This window comes from Oncorhynchus mykiss, chromosome 12, assembly GCF_013265735.2.
Source record: "Oncorhynchus mykiss isolate Arlee chromosome 12, USDA_OmykA_1.1, whole genome shotgun sequence".
Taxonomy (NCBI): domain Eukaryota; kingdom Metazoa; phylum Chordata; class Actinopteri; order Salmoniformes; family Salmonidae; genus Oncorhynchus; species Oncorhynchus mykiss.
Window position 1 is genome coordinate 36,062,678 of NC_048576.1, and position 27,929 is coordinate 36,090,606.

The window sequence follows — 27,929 nt, forward strand, 5'->3', positions numbered from 1 at the left end:
TGTCTCTGTCCAGTCGTGACAACTTGTCAATGTTGTCACCGTAGTTGTCTCTCCCAGTCATTAGTTGTGGAAACTATTTTTTCCCCACAAATCATCATGTATGGATTGCATCAGCTGATGAGTGATTACCCTCAATTCCTCCAAAAATGGGGCATCTTCATCTTCCATGCCAGGTAACCCACTGTGTCTAACCACCTCTGCTCTAAACATTTCTTCAAAATCAACAAACGGTTCTTTCAGTTTTTGAACACATTTGGTTATCTCTCCCCTATTGGTACCCTTAAGGAAAACATGGATGGCTCTCCATCCATTGGCCACATCTTGCTTTTCAACACCCACAGCTCTATAAACCTACACCATGTTCACGGTTGTTCAGACCAAAGGCTAGTAACTGTAACCCATCATGAAGATGTAGATTGTAGAGTTTCTTATAATGCTTCAAATGGTCTCACGTTTTTATACCCCCTTCTCGGGGATGTTTCAAAGTTTTCGACCATTCATCCAACTGTTTTGGAGATGCTGATTTATGTGTGTTTACTGTCACCGGAGGTTTCGCTTTACTACCTTTAACAGTCTGTGTTCTAGTTGGCCTAAGACATCGTTCATCACCGCTGTCAGAATCTGTTGACTCAAAGCCAGGCAGTGCTGACCAGATGCTTGAAACCCATCATTCTTGCGCGACTCAGCCTGAAGGTGGATTGAAGGAACACATGGTCCTCCACATGTTGGAGCCAAGTATGTTTTCACGACCCTTGCCTGTAATTGTTGAATTTCTTCTTTCAAGTTTTTGATTTGTGAACCAAGAGCTTTCAAACTATCCTTAACTCTCTGCAATGCCCTGTCATGAGCTGCAACATCGAGACCATCCTGACTGGTTGCATCACTACCTGGTACGGCAATTGCTCGGCCTCAGACCGCAAGGCACTACAGAGGGTGGTGCGTACGGCACAGTACATCACTGGGGCTAAGCTGCCTGCCATCCAGGACCTCTACACCAGGCGGTGTCAGAGGAAGGCCCTAAAAATGGTCAAAGACTCCAGACACCCCAGTCATAGACTGTTCTCTCTACTACTACATGGTAAGCGATACTGGAGTGCCAAGTCTAGGACAAAAAGGCTTCTCAACAGTTTTTGATGGTGGTTCTTCTCCATCGCTCGTTGTGTTGATTTCATTATGTCCATTTGTTTATGTTTTCTCACTTTTGCAAATTCACTGTGCCATTGCAATATGGTTCAATGGGCATTTACCATATTGCAAATTCACTGTGCATTTGCAATATGGTTCAATGGGCATTTACCATCACAAATTTGTCATGCTATAAAAATCCTGCAGGAATGCGAAATTGACTGGCCGATGAACTCGGGATGGCTGGGCAGTGATTCTGGTTCCTCTCAATCGCTCATTAGGGTTGATTTCAGAATGTCACTTTGGTGATGGTACCTCACTGTTTAAACATATTGCAAATGGACAAGAGTCACCAGCAAGTCACCGTCCATCAGTCAATTAGATATCATTCTGACACCAAACTGATACAAACTGACACCAAACCCACGTTTTCCAACTCGCTTAGTAGCCAACTATCACATACTTCAGAGCTGGCCCAAAATTCACAACGCCTTCTGTTCAAACCATAATAAAAACTTTAAAACGTAGTTACGTTCTAGCTGCGGGTCCAGTTCTGATGTTATGTGTAGGCCTAGCTGAGGCGACCCCGAATCCCAAGTTTCGGCTTGATAGGTCATTCGGTGCCCGAGCAAGACCCTAATTGGTGCTGAAAATCCACTTTTTTTCATGCCTTGCTACAGGGTCCTTGAATGAGCAATCAGACAGAAACATTGGGGTCCGTCTATATGGGCCGAGGCAGTCGTAATGCACCTAGTCTTGCAACTCTGGGACATTTCTAAATGTCGTCATTTTCGTGATGCATTAATGAATTGAAGTTTTTGCAAATGTACGAGGCTGTTTCTCGGTCCGAGAACCTTCTAGAGCCACGTAACTCACCACGCACTATCGACCTGAAGTAGAACAGGTTTCTAAAGTTTCGGAACTCTAGGTCTGACGGTTCTTTAAAAGTACCAACAAGGTTAACTAATGCAGACAGTGTATGTCTCTACGCACCCCAATGTATCCCTCCTTCCAAGCTGTGTGTGTGTGTGATTTAGTTTTTATTTGAAATTTTGTGGGAAAAATTACTGATTTACAGTTCATGGGGGTTGCCTAATCACACATATGAAGTTTTGGAATGATGTGACTTTTTCAACCCTTTGAAACAGACATTGTGACCCAATTAAAGGCACTATAAGTAAACACATGTCTTGATTGAGATAGCCTCTTACAGAATCCTGAGTTTTAAGTCTTTAAGTTAAGAATTGACTGATCTACACAGGGTTGAATGCAGTGATTTTCACAATGACAGGTTATGTGTTTCAAACACTTTTAGGGTGAATTTAACCACTTCCGGTTGCTCCAGGAAGCTTAGAATCAACACACGTAGACCTCATAGTGGCCTGATGGACTGTCATCGAAGACAGGTTCATACGGCATTCATAACCCACATAGGCTTCAGGTTGAATTTAGGGGTGCAGGCAATGTATTCCTATGGGGAGAGAAGTCATTGCAAACTGTTTGATGTAAACACCTTCTTTTACCTGGTAAGGGTTAATGCCACACGGTCAAGGTTAGGCTTGCACGGATCGGGAGAACCTCGGGTACGTACCTGAGGTCGAATTGTGCTTCTCACCCTAACGGTTCTCTCACTGTCACCCAAAAGCAAATTACATTTAGGGCCAGGCTTCATTTTGGGCCTTCTTTTTTTCAAGGTCGCTGCACTCAGAGCGAGCTACGGTCAAGCGGGGTGTCTCGTTGAACTCGGCACAGTCTGGAGACTATGGTGATGCCATTTTTAGTGTTGATTTCAGAATGCCATTTTGGTGATGGTCCCTCTCCGTTTAAACATATTGCAAATGTACAAAAGTCAACTAGCAAGCCAGTGTCCAAAAGTCAATTAGATGTCATTCTGACACCAAACTGATACTAATTGACACCAAACCCACTTTTTCCAACTCATTTAGAAGCCAACTATCACATATTTCAGAGCAAGCCCATAATTCACAGCGCCTTCAGTTTAAAACATAATAAAAACATAAAACACATAGTTACGTTCTAGCTGCGGGTCCAGTTCGGACATTATGTGTAGGCCTATGTGAGGCGACCCCGAATCCCGAGTTTCGGCTCGATAGGTCATTCGGTGCCCGAGCAAGACCCTAATTGGTGCTGAAAATCCATTTTTTTCCATGCCTTGCTACGGGGTCCTTGAATGAGCTATCAGACAGAAACATTGGGATCCGTCTCTATGGGCAGAGCCGGTTTCAATGCACCTAGTCTTGCGTCTCTGAGACTTTTCTAAATGTCGTCATTTTTGTAATGGTCAAAATGAATTGAAGTCATTGCAAATGTACGAGGCTGTTTCTCGGTCCAAGAACCTTCTAGAGCCACCTAACTCACCACGCACTATCGACCTGAGGTCTAGAACAGGTTTCTAAAGTTTCAGAACTCTAGGTCTGACGGTTATTTTTTAGCTCGAACAAAGCTAACTATTGCAGGCACTGTCTGTCTCTACGCACCCCAATGGGTCCCTCCTGCCAAGCTGTGTGTGTGATTTAGATTCTCCTTGAATATTTATGCTAGTCATGACTGATTTACAGTTCATGGGGGTTGCCTAATCACACATGTGAAGCTTTGAAAATGTCTGAACATTTTAACCCTTCAAAACAGCCACTATGACACCATTTAAGGCACTTCCGGTTGGCACAGGAAGCTATAAATAAACTCATATCCTGATTGGTGTATGCCTTTACAGAACCCTGAGTTTTAAGTCTTTACGTTAAGAACTGAGTTATTTATGGAGGGTTTAGTGAGTGTGAGTTATTTCAGAAAATCACAGAAAATCACAGAAATCTCGCAGAGCTCCGCAGCACACTTTAAAAAGATTCGTATGAACACCCTGCAACTGGATCTGTAACTGTTTTTCTTTTTAAAAACACCTATTTTTGAACATCACCAATTTGACATTGTACGATTTCTCTTAAACGACGATAGATAAATGTCTGGTTCTTTTTTTATTGACACCGTAGGTTCCTTTACTTTGACGTGAAGCGGAAAAATTATTGCTCTATTTTCATTTTGGACCTTTAATCCCAGAAAAATGGCCATAACTCAAAAACCGTTGAAGCCAAGACGCCATCTTGTTCGGGGCCAACTGCCCATTATGCCCGCTTTGAGGACAATACAGTGCCACTGACACGGCCCGCAACTAAAACATGCGGACTCTCCTTCACTGCAGCCGACGTGAGGAAAACATTTCAAAGTGTCAACCCTCGCAAGGCTGCAGGCCCAGACGGCATCCCCAGCCGCGCCCTCAGAGCATGCGCAGACCAGCTGGCGTGTGTTTACGGACATATTCAATCAATCCTTATCCCAGTCTGTTGTTCCCACATGCTTCAAGGGCCACCATTGTTCCTGTTCCCAAGAAAGCTAAGGTAACTGAGCTAAACGACGAGTGCCCCGTAGCACTCACTTCCGTCATCATGAAGTGCTTTGAGAGACTAGTCAAGGACCATATCACCTTCACCCTACCTGACACCCTAGACCCACTCCAATTTGCTTACCGCCCAAATAGGTCCACAGACGATGCAATCTCAACCACACTGCACACTGCCCTAACCCATCTGGACAAGAGGAATACCTATGTGAGAATGCTGTTCATCGACTACAGCTCGGCATTTAACACCATAGTGCCCTCCAAGCTCGTCATCAAGCTCGAGACCCTGGGTCTCGACCCCGCCCTGTGCAACTGGGTACTGGACTTCCTGACGGGCCGCCCCCAGGTGGTGAGGGTAGGCAACAATATCTCCACCCTGCTGATCCTCAACACTGGGGCCCCACATGGGTGCGTTCTGAGCCCTCTCCTGTACTCCCCGTTCACCCACGACTGCATGGCCACGCACGCCTCCAACTCAATCATCAAGTTTGCGGACGACACAACAGTGGTAGGCTTGATTACCAACAACGACGAGACGGCCTACAGGGAGGAGGTGAGGGCCCTCGGAGTGTGGTGTCAGGAAAATAACCTCACAATCAACGTCAACAAAACTAAGGAGATGATTGTGGACTTCAGGAAACAGCAGAGGGAACACCCCCCTATCCACATCGATGGGACAGTAGTGGAGAGGGTAGTAAGTTTTAAGTTCCTCGGCGTACACATCACAGACAAACTGAATTGGTCCACCCACACAGACAGCATCGTGAAGAAGGCGCAGCAGCGCCTCTTCAACCTCAGGAGGCTGAAGAAATTCGGGCTTGTCACCAAAAGCACTCACAAACTTCTACAGATGCACAATCGAGGGCATCCTGTCGGGCTGTATCACCGCCTGGTACGGCAACTGCTCCGCCCACAACCGTAAGGCTCTCCAGAGGGTAGTGAGGTCTGCACAACGCATCACCGGGGGCAAACTACCTGCCCTCCAGGACACCTACACCACCCGATGTCACAGGAAGGCCATAAAGATCATCAAGGACAACAACCACCCGAGCCACTGCCTGTTCACCCCGCTATCATCCAGAAGGCGAGGTCAGTACAGGTGCATCAAAGCTGGGACCGAGAGACTGAAAAACAGCTTCTATCTCAAGGCCATCAGACTGTTAAACAGCCACCACTAACATTGAGTGGCTGCTGCCAACACACTGACTCAACTCCAGCCACTTTAATAATGGGAATTGATGGGAAATGATGTAAAATATAACACTAGACACTTTAAACAATGCTACCTAATATAATGTTTACATACCCTACATTATTCATCTCCTATGTATACGCATGTACTGTACTCTATATCATCTACTGCATCTTTATGTAATACATGTATCACTAGCCACTTTAACTATGCCACTTTGTTTACATACTCATCTCATATGTATATACTGCACTCAATACCATCTACTGTATCTTGCCTATGCCGCTTCTTACCATCACTCATTCATATATCTTTAAGTACATATTCTTTATCCCCTTACACTTGTGTCAATAAGGTAGTAGTTTTGGAATTGTTAGCTAGATTACTTGTTGGTTATTACTGCATCATCGGAACTAGAAGCACAAGCATTTCGCTACACTCGCATTAACATCTGCTAACCATGTGAATGTGACAAATAAAATTTGATTTGATTTGATTTGCCAAACCTACGCTCACCAAGTTTCATCTTCGAAGTCTTTTCCGTTTTGGAGATAAGGCCACGTCGTGATTCGTGATGTTTTGTACATTTGCAATATGATTCCATTCGCCCTCTTGTGGGATTTATCGGGACAGCGGAAAAATGACCAAAATGTGATTATTACATAAAACGGAAACCGAATGTCCGTTTGATGACTTCCCGGTAGATCCGGCCCTGCCGCACGGCCCGACGCCGTCCGCAAATTTTTCAAACGTTTTCGGACGTCTGGTAAGGGACCGTACATTTGCAATATGGACTTGTATGTAGCCTGTATGTAGCCTCGCTACTGTTATTTTTCACTGTCTTTTTACTGTTGGTTTTATTTTTTTACTTACCTATTGTTCACCTAATACCTTTTTTTGCACTGTTAGTTAGAGCCTGTAAGTAAGCATTTCACTGGAAGGTCTACACCTTTTGTATTTGGCGCACATGACAAATAAACTTTGATCTGATTTGATCTAATTTGTCATCCCGTTTTCTTAATTCGGCTAATACAGTTAAAGACCACCGTGTCTTTGTCAAGGAATTAGACATTCTCTGTATATTTCCCCAAGCTTTTTGTTTATCAGACAGATTCCATTTTCCATCTTTGTCAATAATGATGGAATATTTCTTTATTATCTCTTGCCTACACTTCTCTACTTTGAAATGGTTCTTCATATCACTAGACAGTGAATTTAAAATATTTTTCACGCTCACATCCGGAGGAGCTGTTCTGCCCTTTTCTAGAGTGGTTTTCTCTCTTAATAACTTCAAAAGCTGTTTAATATATGTCTCTATCTTTATATATTTATTTAACCCCAAAAAATGTATATACAGTGGCAAGAAAAAGTATGTGAACCCTTTGGAATTACCTAGATTTCTGCATAAATTGGTCGTCAAATTTGATCTGATCTTCATCGAAGTCACATTAATAGACAACCATAGTGTGCTTAAACTAATAACACAGAAAATATTGTATTTTTCTTGTCTATATTGTATACATAATTTAAACATTCACAGTTTAGGTTGGAAAAAGTATGTGAACCCCTAGGCTAATAACTAATTGGAGTCCAATCAATGAGATGTTGGTTAGAGCTGCCTTACGCTATAAAAAACCCTCACAAAATTAGAGTTTGCTATTCACAAGAAGCATTGCCTGATGTGAAACTAGCCTGAAGCAAAAGAGATCTCAGAAGACCTAAGATTAAGAATTGTTGACTTGCATAAAGCTGGAAAGGGTTACAAAAGTATCTCTAAAAGCCTTGATGTTCATCAGTCCATGGTAAGACAAATTGTCTATAAAAAGTTCAGCACTGTTGCTACTCTCCCTAGGAGTGACTGTCCTGCAAAGATGACTGCAAGAGCACAGCGCAGAATGCTCAATGAGATTAAGAATCCAAGAGTGTCAGCTAAAGACATACAGAAATCTCTGGAACATGCTAACATCTCTGACCAGTCTAAAATACGTAAAACACTAAACAAGAATGGTGTTCATGGGAGGACACCACGGAAGAAGCCACTGCTGTCCAAAAAAAACATTGCTGCACGTCTGAAGTTTGCAAAAGTGCAACTGGATGTTCCACAGCGCTACTGGCAAAATATTCTGTGGATAGATTAAACTACAGTTGAGTTGTTTGGAAGGAACACACAACACTGTGTGTGGAGAAGAAAAGGCACAGCACACCAACATCAACACCTCATCCCAACTGTAAAGTGGGAGGAGGGAGTGGTGTATGGAGGAGGGAGTGGTGGAGGGAACATCATGGTTTGGGGCTACTTTGCTGCCTCAGGGCCTGGACAGCGTAACTATACTTGACAGAAAAATGAATTCCCAAGTTTATAAAGACATTTTGCAGGAGAATGTTAGGCTATCTGTCCACCAATTGAAGCTCAACAGAAGTTGGGTGATGCAACAGGACAACAACCCAAAACACAAAAGTAAATCAGCAACAAAATGGCTTCAACAGAAGAAAATATGCCTTCTGGAGTGGCCCAGTCAGAGTCCTGACCTCTATCTGATTTGAGATGCTGTGGCATGACCTCAAGACAGCAGTTCACACCAGACATCCCAAAAATATTGCTGAACACAAACTGTTTTGTAAAGAGGAATGGTCCAAAATTCCTCTTGTCCGTTGTGCAGGTCTGATCCGCAACTACAGAAAATGTTTGGTTGAGGTTATTGCTGCCAAAGGAGGGTCAACCTGTTATTAAATCCATTGGTTCACATACTTTACCACCCTGCACTGTGAACGTTTATACGGTGTGTTCAATAAAGACATGAAAATGTATAATTGTTTGTGTGTTATTAGTTTAAGCAAACTGTTTTTGTCTATTGTTGTAACATAGATGAAGATCAGATCAAATTTAATGACCATTTTATGCAGAAATCTAGGTATATTCGAAGGGTTCACATACTTTTTCTTGCCACTGTATATACACTGCTCAAAAAAATAAAGGGAACACTTAAACAACACAATGTAACTCCAAGTCAATCACACTTCTGTGAAATCAAACTGTCCACTTAGGAAGCAACACTGATTGACAATAAATTTCACATGCTGTTGTGCAAATGGAATAGACAACAGGTGGAAATTATAGGCAATTAGCAAGACACCCCCAATAAAGGAGTGGTTCTGCAGGTAGTGACCACAGACCACTTCTCAGTTCCTATGCTTCCTCTGGCTGATGTTTTGGTCATTTTTGAATGCTGCAGGTGCTTTCACTCTAGTGGTAGCATGAGACGGAGTCTACAACCCACACAAGTGGCTCAGGTAGTGCAGCTCATCCAGGATGGCACATCAATGCGAGCCGAGGCAAGAAGGTTTGCTGTGTCTGTCAGCATAGTGTCCAGAGCATGGAGGCGCTACCAGGAGACAGGCCAGTACATCAGGAGACGTGGAGGAGGCCGTAGGAGGGCAACAACCCAGCAGCAGGACCGCTACCTCTGCCTTTGTGCAAGGAGGAGCAGGAGGAGCACTGCCAGAGCCCTGCAAAATGACCTCCAGCAGGCCACAAATGTGCATGTGTCTGCTCAAATGGTCAGAAACAGACTCCATGAGGGTGGTATGAGGGCCCGACATCCACAGCTTACAGCCCAACACCATGCAGGATGTTTGGCATTTGCCAGAGAACACCAAGATTGGCAAGTTCGCCACTGGTGCCCTGTGCTCTTCACAGATGAAAGCAGGTTCACACTGAGCACGTGACAAACGTGACAGAGTCTTGAGACGCCGTGGAGAACGTTCTGCTGCCTGCAACATCCTCCAGCATGACCGGTTTGGCGGTGGGTCAGTCATGGTCTGGGGTGGCATTTATTTGGTGCATGTGCTCGCCAGAGGTAGCCTGACTGCCATTAGGTACCGAGATGAGATCCTCAGACCCCTTGTGAGACCATATGGTGGTGCGGTTGGCCCTGGGTTCCTCCTAATGCAAGACAATGCTAGAACTCATGTGGCTGGAGTGTGTCAGCAGTTCCTGCAAGAGGAAGGCGTTGATGCTATGGACTGACCCGCCCGTTCCCCAGACCTGAATCCAATTGAGCACATATATTGGACATCATGTCTCGCTCCATCCACCAACGCCACGTTGCACCACAGACTGTCCAGGAGTTGGCGGATGCTTTAGTCCAGGTCTGGGAGGAGATCCCTCAGGAGACCATCCGCCACCTCATCAGGAGCATGCCCAGGCGTTGTAGGGAGGTCATACAGGCACGTGGAGGCCACACACACTACTGAGCCTCATTTTGACTTGTTTTAAGGACATTACATCAAAGTTGGATCAGCCTGTAGTGTGGTTTTCCACTTTAATTTTGAGTGTGACTCCAAATCCAGACCTCCATGGCTTGATACATTTTATTTCCATTGATAATTTGTGTGTGATTTTGTTGTCAGCACATTCAACTATGTAAAGAAAAAAGTATTTAATAAGAATATTTCATTCATTCAGATCTAGGATGTGTTATTTTAGTGTTCCCTTTATTTTTTTGAGCAGTGTATATTTATATAGCACCTTTTAAGGACTCAAACCTCTTCTAGAACACAACATGTCTCTGTAGGGCCTGGCTACCCATCAAACTTTTGTTCACTTCAAAAAGCTTGTTGAAGACTTACATTAACCACACCTGTAAAAATTGCTACTCAACTTGCAACTCACTTCTATTCAAAAAGAAGGTTTCACAAAAATAAAGGACTCTAGCCTTTTATAATTATTAATAGAGGACTTGAACCCCTATAATAGAGAACAAAGACAAAGGGCTCAAACCTTTTCATAGAGAACAAAGGATGTCTGTAATAGAACAAAGGATTTGAACCCTTATACATTGCAGATCCATATCAATGAGCATTTAGAGCCACATGGAGCATAAGCCACAAGCCTCCACCAACATATTATACTATACTATCTCGCAACCAACAAAACATGTAGGTACACACACACACATACACATTAATTGAAGTGTTGGGGAGGAAACAATATGTGTACTTTGAGAGACTGGAGCCGGTTGTGTATAAATTGCAGAGTTGGTGAGGTCACTAGTAATCTCAGCTCTGTCTCTTAAAAGAATATAATAGACAGAAGAATATCTACATGCACACCCACAGACATACACATATAAACACACACGCATACACACACAGACACACATACAGTTGAAGTCGGAAGTTTACATACACTTAGGTTGGAGTCATTAAAACTTGTTTTTCAACCACTCCACAAATTTCTTGTTACCAAACTATAGTTTTGGCAAGTCGGTTAGGACATCTACTTTGTGCATGACACAAGTCATTTTTCCAACAATTGTTTACAATTGTTTACAGAGAAATTATTTCACTCACAATTCATTGTATCACAATTCCAGTGGGTCAGAAGTTTACATACACTAAGTTGACTGTGCCGTTAAACAGCTTGGAAAATTCCAGAAAATGATGCCATGGCTTTAGAAACTTCTGATAGGCTAATTGACATAATTTGAGTCAATTGCAGGTGTAGCTGTGGATGTATTTCAAGGCCTACCTTCAAACTCAGTGCCTCTTTGCTTAACATCACAGGAAAATCAAAAGATAAATCAAAATCAAAAAAATTGTAGATCACCACAAGTCTGGTTCATCCTTGGGAGCAATTTCCAAACTCCTGAAGGAACCGCGTTCATCTGTACAAACAATAGTACGCAAGTATAAACAACATGAGACCACGCAGCTATCATACCGCTCAGGAAGGAGACACATTCTGTCTCCTAGAGATGAACGTAATTTGGTGTGAAACGTGCAAATCAATCGCCGAACAGCAAAGGACCTTGTGAAGATGCTGGAAGAAACAGGTACAAAAATATCTATTTTCACAGTAAAACGAGTCCTATATCGATATAACCTGAAAGGCCGCTCAGCATGGAAGAAGCCACTGCTCCAAAACCGCCATAAAGATGCCAGACTATGGTTTGCAACTGCACATGGGGACAAAGATCGTACTTTTTGGAGAAATGTCCTCTGGTCTGATGAAACAAAAGTAGAACGGTTTGGCCATAATGACCATTGTTATGTTTACAGGAATAAAGGGGAGGCTTGCAAGCCAAAGAACACCATCCCAACCACGAAGCACGGGGTGGAAGCATCATGTTGTGGGGGTGCTTTGCTGCAGGAGGGACTGGTGCACTTCACAAAATAGATGGCGTCATGAGAAAGGAAAATTATGTGAATATATTGAAGCCACTACTCAGGACATCAGTCAGGAAGTTAAAGCTTGGTCTCAAATGGGTCTTCCAAATGGACAATGACCCCAAGCATACTTCCAATGTTGTGGCAAAATGGCTTAAGGGCAACAAAGTCAAGGTATTGGAGTGGCCATCACAAATCCTTGACCTCAATCCTATAGAAGGTTTGTGGGCAGAACTGAAAAAGCATGTGAGAGCAAGGAGGCCTACAAACCTGACTCAGTTACACCAGCTCTGTCAGAAGGAATGGGCCAAAATTCACCCAACTTATTGTGAAAAGCTTGTGAAAGGCTACCCGAAACATTTGACCCAAGTTAAACAATTTAAAGGCAATGCTACCAAATACTAACTGAGTGTATGTAAACTTCTGACCCACTGGGAATGTAATGAAAGAAATAAAAGCTGAAATAAATAATTCTCTCCACTATTATTCTGACATTTCACATTCTTAAAATGAAGTGGATATCCTAACTGACCTAAGACAGGGATTTTTACTAGGATTAAATGTCAGGAATTGTGAAAAACTGAGTTTAAATGTATTTGGCTAAGGTGTATGTAAACTTCTGTATATTTAGTGGGGCAAAAAAGTATTTAGTCAGCCACCAATTGTGCAAGTTCTCCCACTTAAAAAGATGAGAGGCCTGTAATTTTCATCATAGGTACACTTCAACTATTATTTTCCACAATAATTTTCAAATAAATTCATTACAAACCCTACAATGTGATTTTCAGGATTTTATTTCTAATTTTGTCTGTCATAGTTGAAGTGTACCTATGATGAAAATTACAGGCCTCTCATCTTTTTAAGCGGGAGAACTTGCACAATTGGTGGCTGACTAAATACTTTTTTGCCCCACTGTATACACACCCCCAGACACACACACATATACCCACACACACACAGACACACACTCACTTCACCTTCCACCTTACCCCCTAAAATAACTTAGTAAAGCCACAGACACAGAACTTCTCTCCCTCCCCCTGGCCCTGTCAGAGTGAGAGGAGAGAAGGCAACAGTGGGCTTACCCTCGCTGACAGGTGACACTGGTTATCAGCCCTGCCACCATGTACAGCGAACATTCTGACACCCATCAATCAAAAGGAACACACTATAAACACACAGTTCTCTCCCACTCCCTGACATCACCTCAAATATTTATTTATATACCCGGTTCTTGACATAGCTCACTCTAATATATTTACTGATGTACATATGATTCCTACTATATCTTGTGTAAATTAATTTGGTGTAGATACATATAGATTGCATTTGGATTATGTTACAGTGCTATTTGGGTTGTTAATTGGAGAAAGAGTGGAGAGAGAGACAGAGAGACAAGCAGAGAGTATTCCCTGACAAATGTATAATATTGCTTCCAGAGATATGACTTTGTGTGATGACTCATCCATCATTTATGGCGCTTTTGAAATGATCATTTAAAAACGTTCTGTCAGAAAAGGACAGATCACTTTGAATGATGCTCCGAATCTCCTGCATACAATTCCCAGTGTAATTGTTGGTTGTAGGCTGGGGCTTTTTCTTCTATTTATGCATTATTTTATGACAAATGGCCAATTGAAAATGAGATATGGCCGAAACTATCCAATTACATTAGAAAGAGGGGTGAGCACAGTGGAGCATGAGTAAAAATCTCATCTTTACGTAATGTGTTGGAATCCTTGGCAGGTAAGAATTCAGGATCCCACCATGTTCTATTTTGAGTGTCATATTCTCCCAATCCCTGCAAATGTTATAGAATTTGACCAATAACCATCATCATATCTCTATGGTTGATGTTAATGTGTCATCCATAGGACATGTCCTTCTATTGAATGCATTTCTCACTTATGGCAGCAGAAAGGAGGTCAGGACTATTTGACAGATGTCCTGACCCGTTCTCTACACAGATACAAACAAAACAATGACGCCTAGCCTGAGAACAAAAAAGCACCACAATAACTCCTTGAACATGGAATGTGCTCTCAGAAAGTAATGTGACATTAAGCCATAAATGTCTTTCTTTGAAAACGGAGCCGCCATTTATCCAGATTTATTGTTTGACCGCTATAACTGTTTTACCTTTGAGCAGAGTTTTGGAGGTAATTTGTAATCATTAAAACAAATGCTGTGACTGTAGTTGGGAGTGCTGACCCAATGGGGTCAACCACACTACAATAAGCCCCAGACCTGTCAGACAAACCACCTTTTTAAAGTATATATTTATCAGAGTAATTGATCCTTCGCTAAACCCTCCCCAGAGTTTTAGGGAACCAACCACAGTACTCAAATGGACAGCAACTGTCGCCTGTAACGTCTGCATCCAACTCACACTCTCAAACACGTAGATCCCATGAACGCAGCTCACTTTCCAGCCCCCTTTTCAGCTCACATTCTCAAACACGTAGATCCCCTGAACGCAGCTCACTTTCCAGCCCCCTTTCCAGCTCACACTCTCAAACACATAGATCCCCTGAACGCAGCTTACTCCCCAGATCCCAATCACCTGAATTCTGATCACCTGTTCACACAACTGTATGTCATTATCACATACTATTTACTTCAGTTCTTTGCACCCATCATTGTAAGGTATTGCTTGTTTTCTGATACATTTCTATTCGGAGCACTGTGTTTAGTGTAATGCAATCTTCCTGTGTACAATAGTTTTTGCCTGCCTCACTAACGGTGGCTTTTGCCTATTCCCTGCCTGTACTTTAGCCTATCAGATTTCCTGTTATCAACCTATTGCCTGATCTCCTGGACAACGTTACTAGCCTTTTCCCTGCCTGTACTGTTGCCTTTTTGGACCCAGCTACATTCATCCTCCTGTGGTCCTTTACAAATAAACACCTGCAGCGCCCTGCGCTTGAAACCAGCTCTCTGTCTCCCATCATGTTCATTACATCACCGAGTCTGACACCTCGGACAAGCCCACATTTAAATCGCATGAAAGCCAGTGAGGGCAATGGCAAAAACAGATCGTTTTTCAAAACATGTATGTTTATATAGATACATAATTGAACAGTGCACCAGGAGATGCACATCACGTCTACCTCAGCCTCTTCTATTATTCCCAACACAACCTTCATTTCTTGGTCAAGCGTCTGATTAGTTGACTCTCTGTGATCCTGAGACAATGCCAAGGATGCTGTTGCTGTAACGTTGTGTCTTGTAATCTGTTTTATTTTCCCTCCAGAAGCATCTGAGGCACACAGCACACCCCGACCCTGAATACAGATAGACAGCCAGGCTGAGGCTCACAATCATAGGCTTTTCAAAGAGGAAGAGCACTTTGGGCTATAAGATTAATGCATGGGAGTGGTTGCTTTGATTTTCATAACAATAAATGCTTTTTGAAATTCCTTTTTTTCTGAATCTAACCAATGATGGTATAGTTATTTTTGTTTCGACTATTTTCCGATCACAACATGGCAACTAAACCCAACATGAAATGTTTTCTCCTTTAGTAGAGATAGTCTGACGATGTTTCTCATCCTCCTACACTGACATCAAACTCCAAACAAAGTAGTGTCATGTTGTGTTGATCCTCTTTCAAAGGACATGATGTACCATCACAGCGTTATTCTGTTGATCTAAGTTTTAGCAGACACACTTAGAGCAAAAACATAGAAATGTTTGCAAATTTATATTCCCTTTACTCAGTACTTTGTTGAAACACCTTTGGCAGTGATTACAGCCTTGAGTCTTCTTGGGTATGATGCTACAAGCTATCCTTTACTCAGTACTTTGTTGAAACACCTTTGACAGTGATTACAGCCTCTAGTCTTCTTGGGTATGATGCTACAAGCTATCCTCTCAAGCTCTGTCAGGTTGGATGGGAAACCTCGCTCCACATATATTCTTCAGGTCTCTCCAGAGATGTTTGATTGGGTTCAAGTCCAGGCTCTGGCTGAGCCAGTTAAGGACATTCAGAGACTTGTCCCGAAAGCCACTCCTGCATTGTCCAGGCTGTGTGCTTAGGATCGTTGTCTTGTTGGAAGGTAAATATTCACCCCAGTCTGAGGTCCCGAGTTCTCTGGAGCAGCTTTTCAAGGATCTCCGTTCATCTTTCCCTTGATCCTGACTAGTCTCTTAGTCCCTGCCGCTGAAATACATCCACACAGCATGATGCTGCCACCACCATGCTTCACCGTAGGGATGGTGCCAGGTTTCCTCCAGACGTGACCCTTGGCCTTCAGGCCAAAGAGTTCAATCTTGGTTTCATCAGACCAAAGAATCTTGTTTCTCATGGTCTGAGAGTCCTTTAAGTGCCTTTTGGCAAACTCCAAGCGGGCCGTCGTGTACCTTTTACTGAGGAGTGGCTTCCGTCTGGCCACTCTACCATAAAGGCTTGATTGGTGGAGTGCTGCGGAGATGGTTGTCCTTCTGGGAGGTTCTCCCATCTCCACAGAGTAACTCTGGAGCTCTGTCAGAGTGACCATTGGGTTCATGGTCACCTGACTGACCAAGGCCTTTCTCCCCGATTTCTCAATATGAACTTTTTTTTTTTTTGCATTATTCTAGGTCTGACAACACTGCATCCTTTTGGTTATTTTGACCAGTTGCCATTTTCTGCAAATAAATGCTCTAAATGGCAATATTTTTATTTGGAATTTGGGAGAAGTGTTGTCATTAGTTTTATAGAATAAAACAACATTTGTAATTTTACTCAAAAACATACCTATAAATAGTAAAACCAGAGAAACTGATATTTTTGCAGTGGTCTCTTCATTTTTTTCCTGAGCTTTATGTACATATATATGTATTTTAAAATTTTTAACAAAAATTCTAAAACCTGTTTTCTCTTTGTCATTATGGGGTATTGTGTGTAGATTGATGAGGATTTTTTCCCCATAACTTTTAGAATAAGTCTGTAACGTAACAAAATGTGGAAAAAGTCAAGGAGTCTGAATATTTTCCAAATGCACTGTATGTTACAGTAACTAACATGCTTGTGCTAGGTAAATGGTCATTTGGAACACAACTACAGGATCAATATGAGTGTTGGTACATAACCTTCACTCATTCACTAGCAATGTGACAGCCAGGCTTATATGGGCATTTGATGAAGGAACACTTTGTCCATTAATGAAATCCTTGAATAGGATTGTGCAGGGGAGAGACAAAAAATGGAAGAGTCTAGTGATGAAAATAACCACACATCCCTCCACCAATCATCTGTGCTTTGATTCAAGGGGAAAATGTTTGATATTTCCAATTACATTCTTAGATGGTGAACATCTCCTAGATGTTAAACATCCTCAACATATCTGTTCACACACTCTTCATTCATCTTCATCTCAGTGTACAACTTAAGACCCATTTATACCTGGTTCTAACATGCGTCCTTTGTCCTGCTCTTGTCCACATTCTGATTGTGCCCGTCTTTTCAGACGTGTCTAGACATGATATTAAAATGTGTCTCTTTTCCATCCATGCTGACAGGACTTCCTGGTCCCTCCCTGTATGCAAGTTAATTGATATATTTAAAATATACATATATTTATTAGTTTACTTTAAGACACATTGATTCCATAAGTAAATTGTCAAAAGAAGCATATTAGCACTAGGTATAAAAATGGATTTTTTTTCTCTCAATGGCTGAACATTGCAGAGATTGCAGTGTGATAACAGTTACATGGCCTCTCATTTAACACCTGAGGTGTAATTTAGGGTTGTGTCTCAGTCGCTAGATGTGTAGCCTGTTTTGACATCCTGCCCACATTATTTCCAACTGCCTGAATCTTATAAGCGTTTATTGATTTCCCAGTGTCATTGCACAGCATTCGGTGGCCATTATGTTCTTATAATAATAACCCAGGCCACTTTGTTGTCTTTTCTGTCCTCTTTTTTCCAATGTTAACAAGTCAGATGGCAGTAATAGCCTAGAATATTATAATATGATATATTTAAGCAATAAGGCCAAAATACCACAGCTTTGGACTGGTCTTAGGCACGACACATCGCGGAGTGCCTGGATACAGGCTTTAGCTGTGGTATATTGGCCATATATCACAGACTCCCGAGGTGCCTTATTGCTATTATAAACTGGTTACCAACATAATTAGAGCAATAAAAATCAAATGTTTTGTCATGCACGTGGTATACCATGGCTGTCAGCCAAACAGCATTCAGGGACAAACCACCCAGTTTATAAAATATAATAAAAAAATATAATAATATGATACAGTATATAACATAATAATACACTACTAGAATATAGTAATATCACAGCAATATGTAAGGGACATTTGATATAATTCATGATCCTTCATCTAGCATTCATCTCTCTCCCCTTTATTATTTAAATGTTTAAGTAAGGTCAACCAAACCCGTTTGATATGAATAAAGATGACAGCTACTTATTGGAATATAAATGCTGCTAGTTGTTTGTTTGGCCATGTGATCGATACTTCATTTCCTTGTTGGGCAGCGGCTGAGGCTGGCAGGGGCCAGAGAAAAACTTCACCTGCAGCCACAACCTCTTATCCTAGATTACTGTTTACTGTCTCCATATCTTCATTCCAGGCTCTGGTTCATATCTCCATTCACTGACTGAGGAATAACAACACTCCCCAAAAGTTATACTCTGATATGAGATCCTGAGACAATGGAAGCCCATTATACTATGAACAACAGACACATGTTATTGTATGAAGAAAAACGATTAGCAAAAGTCATGATGTAGTGAATACACCTGACACTTTCACTTGATGTTTGTTTTTCTGTTTGTGTGTCATGTGTTTCAGTAACAGCAGTCGTAGCTACCAAGGGGCATAATTTTTCTGTTTTCTCCCAGGCTCTATCTTGGATATTCTTTACTATATATTGTCATTGTTGGAATTGTCTCTTCTCTCTCTTCCAGGCTGGAGTCTCCCACGCGGTCGCTGTACATGGAGGCCCCTAAAGGAATCCAGATCCTAGCAGAGGCAGGGGACATCCAGGCCACGTGTAGAAGTGACCTACGCCTGGAGTCCAAAGACGGAGAGGTAGGGGACCCATTTTCCCAACTTTTATCTTTTCATCTTTCCATCCTCCTCCCTTAAAGTAGTCATTGATCTAAAGGATTTCACTCGATAGCTTTCATTTTCAAGTTATATCAGATCAGTTCATCACTGATGTCATGAAGGAAGGAGGTCAGGAAGGAAGTAAAGCTGCATTAAGAGTTCTCACAATGTGTATACTCTACATCTGTATATCTGTCTGTCAATGTTATGATGTGAGGAAAATGTGAATGAGGGTAAAACTTAATTTGTCGTATTATTGCCCTTGTTCCGAAGTTTAATGATGATATAACACATAAACAGAGGCCCCTCTCCATTTTATGGACTTGATGTGACTTATATCAGACATTTTAGTGCTTTGTCTGTGATCTGTCTGTGAGGTGTCTGCACTCACACTCCATTTGAGAAGCCTTCCAACTGTCCATGTGTCACCTGCCTGATGTGTGGACAGACACCTCACAGACAGCTCTCGCTCTCTAGGAGCCCCTTGACACTTCCAACCACAATTAGTGGTGAGGTTTGCCTATTAGAGACCTGCCCATCCCCCAACCTTTCTCTCACTGCAGAGATTTGCTCAATAGCAGATGTGTGGAGAAGTCAGCTGAGACTCCCTGCTTAAGTGTTCCAGGTCATTTGATGGGAATGCTTCCCCCAGGCGCCTGATAATGACTCCTTTTACCTTTTTATGTATGGAGCAGTTCCACTCCCGGTCGGGCAAATATACAAGCCCAGTCCCGGGAGGGCGAGGGGGGTTAGAGAGATGGGATTTAGACTGGGTGGATGGTAAAGTTGGGTGAAAGAGAAGAAATACCATTTCAAATGGTAATGTCAAATTAAAGTTAGAAGTTATTGCTGGAATTGATAGGTACAGTCTTAGGAAAAAGGGTTCCAAAAGGTTTTTCCGGCTGTCCCCATAGGATAACCTTTTTGGTTCCAGGTAGAACCCTTTTGGGTTCCATGTAGAACCCTCTGTGGAAAGGGTTATACATGGAACCCATAAGGGTTCTACCTTGAACCAAAAGGGTTCTATGTGGAACCAAAAATGGTTCTTCAAAGGGTTCTCCTATGGGACAGCCAAAGAACCCTTTTAGGTTTGAGATAGAAGAAAAGGTGCTAAGAGTGTAGCTTAAACGCCTGGGTATAGATTTGTTCATCTTAAATCATGAAGGAGCGCTCAGAGATGAGTTAGGTGTGTGACCGTTAAGAGGTTATTGCCTGTAATGGCTTTGTTAGCCGATAGCCACTTTTCTTCAGCCCAGAAGCATGGCAGAGATGCCTTTAGCAAAATGTAGAGTTGTGTTTTGTTTTCTACAATGAACAGATCATGCAAACCAAACAGATCTACAGTATATTGTCAACAGTGCTTTGAGTGATCTATCATCTCAAGCTCATTATAATTGTCTTGTTGTTAGGTAGAGGAGGCTATACTTGGTGATTTTTGAACAAATACATGGGTGGAGTCACACACACAGTTCTCTCTCTCACGCTCTCTCTCTCTCTCTACTCTTTCTCACTAACTCAGCAACCTACTCACCTACACATACTGTACAGTGCCTTGCGAAAGTATTCGGCCCCCTTGAACTTTGCGAACTTTTGCCACATTTCAGGCTTCAAACATAAAGATATAAAACTGTATTTTTTTGTGAAGAATCAACAACAAGTGGGACACAATCATGAAGTGGAACGACATTTATTGGATATTTCAAACTTTTTTAACAAATCAAAAACTGAAAAATTGGGCGTGCAAAATTATTCAGCCCCTTTACTTTCAGTGCAGCAAACTCTCTCCAGAAGTTCAGTGAGGATCTCTGAATGATCCAATGTTGACCTAAATGACTAATGATGATAAATACAATCCACCTGTGTGTAATCAAGTCTCAGTATAAATGCACATGCACTGTGATAGTCTCAGAGGTCCGTTAAAAGCGCAGAGAGCATCATGAAGAACAAGCAACACACCAGGCAGGTCCGAGATACTGTTGTGAATAAGTTTAAAGCCGGATTTGGATACAAAAAGATTTCCCAAGCTTTAAACATCCCAAGGAGCACTGTGCAAGCGATAATATTGAAATGGAAGGAGTATCAGACCACTGCAAATCTACCAAGACCTGGCCGTCCCTCTAAACTTTCAGCTCATACAAGGAGAAGACTGATCAGAGATGCAGCCAAGAGGCCCATGATCACTCTGGATGAACTGCAGAGATCTACAGCTGAGGTGGGAGACTCTGTCCATAGGACAACAATCAGTCGTATATTGCACAAATCTGGCCTTTATGGAAGAGTGGCAAGAAGAAAGCCATTTCTTAAAGATATCCATAAAAATGTCGTTTAAAGTTTGCCACAAGCCACCTGGGAGACACACCAAACATGTGGAAGAAGGTGCTTTGGTCAGATGAAACCAAAATTGAACTTTTTGGTAACAATGCAAAACGTTATGTTTGGCGTAAAAGCAACACAGCTGAACACACCATCCCCACTGTCAAACATGGTGGTGGCAGCATCATGGTTTGGGCCTGCTTTTCTTCAGCAGGGACAGGGAAGATGGTTAAAATTGATGGGAAGATGGATGGAGCCAAATACAGGACCATTCTGGAAGAAAACCTGATGGAGTCTGCAAAAGACCTGAGACTGGGACGGAGATTTGTCTTCCAACAAGACAATGATCCAAAACATAAAGCAAAATCTACAATGGAATGGTTCAAAAATAAACATATCCAGGTGTTAGAAAGGCCAAGTCAAAGTCCAGACCTGAATCCAATCGAGAATCTGTGGAAAGAACTGAAAACTGCTGTTCACAAATGCTCTCCATCCAACCTCACTGAGCTCGAGCTGTTTTGCAAGGAGGAATGGGAAAAAATGTCAGTCTCTCGATGTGCAAAACTGATAGAGACATACCCCAAGCGGCTTACAGCTGTAATCGCAGCAAAAGCTGGCGCTACAAAGTATTAACTTAAGGGGGCTGAATAATTTTGCACGCCCAATTTTTCAGTTTTTGATTTGTTAAAAAAGTTTGAAATATCCAATAAATGTCGTTCCACTTCATGATTGTGTCCCACTTGTTGTTGATTCTTCACAAAAAAATACAGTTTTATATCTTTATGTTTGAAGCCTGAAATGTGGCAAAAGGTCGCAAAGTTCAAGGGGGCCGAATACTTTCGCAAGGCACTGTAAGTAAATAAAATACCCTCTGCCTTTATCTTCCCTTGTCTCCTCTTGGTCAGATCAATCTGGACGCACGGAGGATCAGGCTGCTGCGTCTGCCGGAGGGCAAGGCCTCTCCATCGGGGACCACCTCCAGACAAACTGTCTATGAGGTGTGCGTCTGTCCCAATGGAAAACTCTTCCTCTCACAGGCCGGGAAAGGCTCCACCTGTCAGATCAGCAACAACGTCTGCCTCTAGAACACACACACACACACACACACACACACACACACACACACACACACACACACACACACACAAACATTTGCATGCACACACACAAGCACTGAAACATACACACACATACATGTATACTGAAACACACACACACATTGAAACACACATACACTTACACATACAGATCATACCAACACACATTGTTATCAAACACACACACACACACACACACACACACACACACACACACACACACACACACACACACACACACACACACACACACACACACACACACACAGAGAGAGAGAGAGACACATACACAGAGACACTCACACACACACAAAGTGTTCTGTCCCTCCTAACAACCCTCTGGCAGAAACTGAGAGGGATTCTCCTGCGATTTACAAAGAGACACTCAGAGTGACAATGTTCTGTTCGCTGTCCTGAAGACAATTTCAGTACCAGAATCACTAGGGTGATCACCCACATTTAGAAACCCTGCAATATCCTGCCATTTTACACTTTTTGCTTGAAGTCATCTACCACACGTGGTGATAGAAGGCTCATTGCTATTTTGTTCTATGATTAAATTTTTCCAGTTTGTTAGCAGTTCTAACGAATATTGTCTCTTGTTTTGAAACATGAAGTGTGTGCCAATAGTATTTTCTTTTGTGAATGATTTTGATTGTCAATGTGTCAAGCTTGGTAACACTTGCATATCATGTCAATTCACGTAAATGTCGACTTTATAGAATCATGAAGAGAACAACAGCAGCACAGATTTTTAACCCACACAGCTAAGGGAGCATTATGGTAAACATTGAGTATATCTCAATATATACCAGAGTATATACTGTATATATACCATAAATACCATAGAGAGCATATCTGCAAATCTGTGTATGCGACGAATAAACTTTGATTTGATTTGATGGAGATGTGATGGTCTTCATAGGTGATCACCCTACCATTTCCTCGTACTGGGACTGAACCATTGTGACCCACTCTGTTCAAAGAGGGGAAATTGTGCCTGTGCCTTATATCAATGCACTTGTGGCAAGGAGAAGCACATCACACAGACTTTATTTTGTTAATGAGTACATTTGATTTTTCCTTTCGGTTAAATCCGCTTTGTGTGTAGAGGGTGGGAATGCAAAGATATCTGACTCACCCAACTGCATGCACCCACACCCTCTTTCACCCTCTCCTTTTCTCATATTTTTTCAGTGGTTTAATCCCTTTACCAATATGTTGGCCCAAATATTATTGTCAAACACATGTTTTTTTTATATAGTTTATTTGTAAATACACAATCACATCTGTGTGTGTCAAGGACATATCCTCGATAAATGGAGAATATGCTCTTTTGCAAATTCAAGCTTTTATATCATGTGTTTTTGTAAAAAAAAAAAAAGATTGAATAAGTAAACATCTTGATATTCTACAGGTACGCATGTATAGTGTACAATGTTTGCCTTTTGGGAGAAGTGATATTGCTTTTTCGTTATTTTGGTCCTCTTCTTTGTGTGAACTTCTCACATGCTGAGCTCAATAGTAAATATGAATCCTAGCCCATTTTGTTTGGCAGTTGGGGATGAGGTCTTTGCATTCCTCGTGTGTTGTGTGGAATTTGTTCTACTAAAAGCTTTTTTTTGCCTTTTCTCGACTGTGTATTTGGCTCTACTTGTTCAATGATGCTCAGAGTAACCGACACACAAACCAAAAAGTGGAGGGGCCCCTACTATGACTTGATACGTAGTCATCTTGTACAGTACTCATTGAGTACTTGTCCTTAGCTCCCATACACTGCAATCCTCCTGAAGCAATCTGAAGTGAACAGTGTCTGTGTTCAAGTTTATTAGAGAGAAAATGGATGTACTCAAGTCCACTTTGCCTTGCATCGATGTCCTCTTCCTTTACTCCATTTCAATGGGGCTGTTTGCCTCAGCTTAGACCACTCGTTATAAGTGCAGCATCCCTGCTGAGGAAAGCAATACAGTCTTCAGGAGGGTTTTTACAGCTGGGTTTTTACAGCTCTGTCAATGTTGTGCTACTGTATATTCAAGAGATGTTACGTTTTGTATTGGCTCTGTAAAATGTTATTTTTTCTCCACATAAAAGCCTTTTATTAATTTAGATTTCAGACGCACACACTGTAAAATGCCACTGAGTATTGCTGATAGAATATAATAAACTAAATGTCAAGATGACTGAAGCATTTCCCCAGGCATATTGAATTTGGTCTGTTTTATACAGTTATTGTTGTCTGAAAAGCAGATCAGTTGACCCAAACTACAGCATTCTTACATTTCAGTGTTCTGCACCATAGAAAAGTTATGACACAGACACGCACAAATTGTACAAACCTGAGTGTGTCCAGTGCTAATTGACTAGATCAGAGGACTGTATCAACACCACTCAAATTAAGTTTAACTCCCCTTTTCCTCCTCATTATAGTGAGACAGACTGTCCAAAGTGTTTGATGTGTGTTTTGATTGTTTAGGAACAGGGCAAATGGCTGCCGTGAGCCTCATTAGCAAGTATTTGCTAAGTGCCCGGTCACTGGTTGCCTCTGCCACAACCCCAATAACAGGATTGCAAATCATTAAAAGCGGCCCTAGTCCTCTACTACTCTCCTGTCCACTGCACATACATGTCATTCTGACTCCAGTTATTAGATTGTCTCTGTTTGTAATTATAAAACAGCGTTTCCAAACCCCAATCCTCGAGTACCCCAACAAACTCACCTGATTCAACTCATTGAGGGCTTGATGACTAGTTGACAAGTTGAATCAGGTGTCCATGTCCAGGGTTACAACAAAAATGTGTGCTGTTGGGGGTACTTGAGGACTGGAGTTGGGAAACACTGCTCTAAAATAAATACCGATCAATGACAGTGCTTCTGGGTACACAAACGAATAACCACTATTGTGGAGGACTTCCTGTAGAATTATTCTAATGAGAGACACTGTTAATCATTGCCTTCGTTCAAGTCTGTCTTCTGGCCTACTGAAAGAAGACAAAGGATGGGGGATGGGGGACTTTAGAATCAGATTTTCCAAAAGTGCTTGATCAACACAGTTCACACTTAGCTTGAGAAGGATTATCTAAGACCCTTTACATGTTTTGTGAGATAATTTCCCTGCAACTATAGCAGAAAAGCAAACTCAAAAGTCTCATAAGGGTCCATCATTTGACAATAGCTACAGTATGTTTCCTTTAACTGGTCCAGTGATTTTTGGCATTTCTATTTAACTTTCTTAAAAAAAAAGTTGTTTCCATTACCCATTTAGGAAAATTGCGCATTAAGAAATTGGCGACAGCCTGTATGCCCTTCCACCTATTTGTTTTATTTCTCAGGTTGCCCGCAAAAGCCAGCATGGATAGAATGCAATAATTGACTAATATTTGCCATATTCGAATGAAAAATTATCATGTGTCAACGTATCTCCACGGTCCGTGCCATGGGGAAACTTGCACTCCTATAGATCTGAAATAATTGGATGCTGATACTTGCCAGCCAACCAGAAAAGCAAGGCAAAGTAATTCAGGCATTCTTGGAAGTCAGGACAATCCTTGTCCTGTAAATCATAATTTATTAAAAAAATACAGTTTCCATCACAGTTTTTACAATAAAGAAAGTTAGACAAAGGAAAATACACCCCTGTCGAACGGATAAAAATGTGTCAATCTTTAGAAAACGTATCCTATATCTGCCATTTCCATCATCTCAATTTCTACTTTTTTTGCGACATTGCTGAATAAACCTGGAAATTGAAACGTTCCTAGTGTCTGTCTGGCAGTGGTACTCTTATAGACTGAGAGTGACAGACGTCTTCAAACATACACAGTTTCTCTGTTATGATGGGGATATAATTATATATGTTCAATAGGCTAACCGCCAGTGGCTCAAGACACAGAATGATATATATCAGAGCTACCATTTTACAAATGTTTTGGGTGTTCTAAACGTTAGCTATGTGTTGTCTCTCACACCTCTCCAATTGAACGAGATCTAATGAGCTAAAATCAGGACATTGAATGCCATATTTATTATATTCTAATTTGCAAAATTATGTTTTATGAATCTTTAATTCATTAAAATGGCTGTAAACACTAATTGATTGAATAACATATTTTGCATGTTTCTGAGATATTTAGTTGAATAATTTTTCTGAGCTGAGTGTAAGTGCATTCTTGTGTAATTTAATTTGTTTTAGTTCTTAGCTTAACAAAGATGTGTTACGTCACGTCTTGAGGCGATTTTGAACAGCATTACATGTGAAAGGAGCACAAAATGTTGATGAGGGCATGAGGACAAAATTACACTCACAATCAAAATAAATTCACTTCGTACCTTGCTTTGGGTTTGACATTAGGGGCCATTCTCTCATGTGTCTGAAAATAGTCTGCAGCTTGTCATTTTAAACAAGACTTTGGTTACCTGTCCTCTATTCAATCAAAAGAGGATGCTTATTTCATATTTTAAGATACAGATCTGATATAACGCTTTCAGGAGTGATAGCTGTGTCATCCACGCTCGAGTATGAGGTATTCATTTAGTTCACATACATTTATTTAGTCCTCTTTGAGAAGATTCAATTACGATTAAAACACATTTTTGCGAATGTAAATGAAGATCCTCGCACATTCTATGCAAAACAAATGGATATAGACAGAATTGTAACAATGCGAATACGTAATGCGAATACGTGTTAACTGACACGAATACGTGTCAGTTAACTATCTTACATTTATTATACTTTCTGTATACAGTTTGTATTTATGAATTGAGTTGCAATCTAAAATGTATCAATAAACTTATTTAAAAAATAATTGCTTCATTTGTGTGCATGTTCACTCTTCTGTCCGTCAGATAATTGTTCTACGTTTTCACGTCCTTGTTTATGTTATACCCTCCAGTAACTCAGTTAAAAGCCCAGTGCAGTCAAAAACGTGATTTTGCAGTGTTTTATATATATCTTTCCACACTATGATGTTGGAATAATACTGTGAAATTGTGAAGAAAATGGTAATGCCCGTTTAGTGTAAGAGGTGTTTGAAAAGACCTGAAATCTCAACCTGTTTTAGTGGGATGGAATTTTGGCCTGGCTGGTGACATCAATAGGCAGTAAATTAGTTAATAGAGAATTGCCAGGTGACATACAATGCCTCCTGGCAGCCATGTTGGAAGACAGATCAGCACCTTAGGAGTAAATGTCAGTTGGCTTTTCATAGCCGAGCATTCAGAGATGTGAGAGAGAGAGAGAGAGAGAGATGTGAGATGTGAGAGAGAGAGAGAGCGCGAGTGACGAAAACAGCAGTTCCGGGACAAGGTAGCATGTCTGGTGAACAGGTCCATTGCCGCAGGCAGAACAGTTGAAACTGGGTCAGCAGCACGACCAGCCAGGAGTCATCATTCCAGGTAGTCCTGAGGAAGACAAAATGGTTGTCATATCATGTGCCAATCTTAATGATTCTCTTGTGCCATTTAAGTAAAGAGCACCATCACCTTGTATTCATGACAAAAGTGCCCCCTTTGAAGGGTGTAGCAATCACTTCTAAATAAACAAACACAGTTTCAC

At 41.6% G+C, this 27,929-nt stretch overlaps 1 protein-coding gene across 2 annotated transcripts in view; it reads left to right on the forward strand.

The window, feature by feature from the left end:
- The window catches only part of LOC110537515 (delta-sarcoglycan), a 351,568-nt gene extending 324,391 nt beyond the window's left edge, over positions 1-27,177 (forward strand). For both annotated transcript variants that reach the window (XM_021623618.2, XM_021623616.2), the window contains exons 7-8: positions 18,823-18,946; positions 22,183-27,177. In XM_021623618.2, coding sequence (XP_021479293.1) covers positions 18,823-18,946; positions 22,183-22,362 — 304 coding nt within the window. In that variant the 3' untranslated portion in view covers positions 22,363-27,177. The remainder of the gene's footprint in view (positions 1-18,822; positions 18,947-22,182) is intronic.
- The last annotated feature ends 752 nt before the right edge of the window (positions 27,178-27,929 follow it).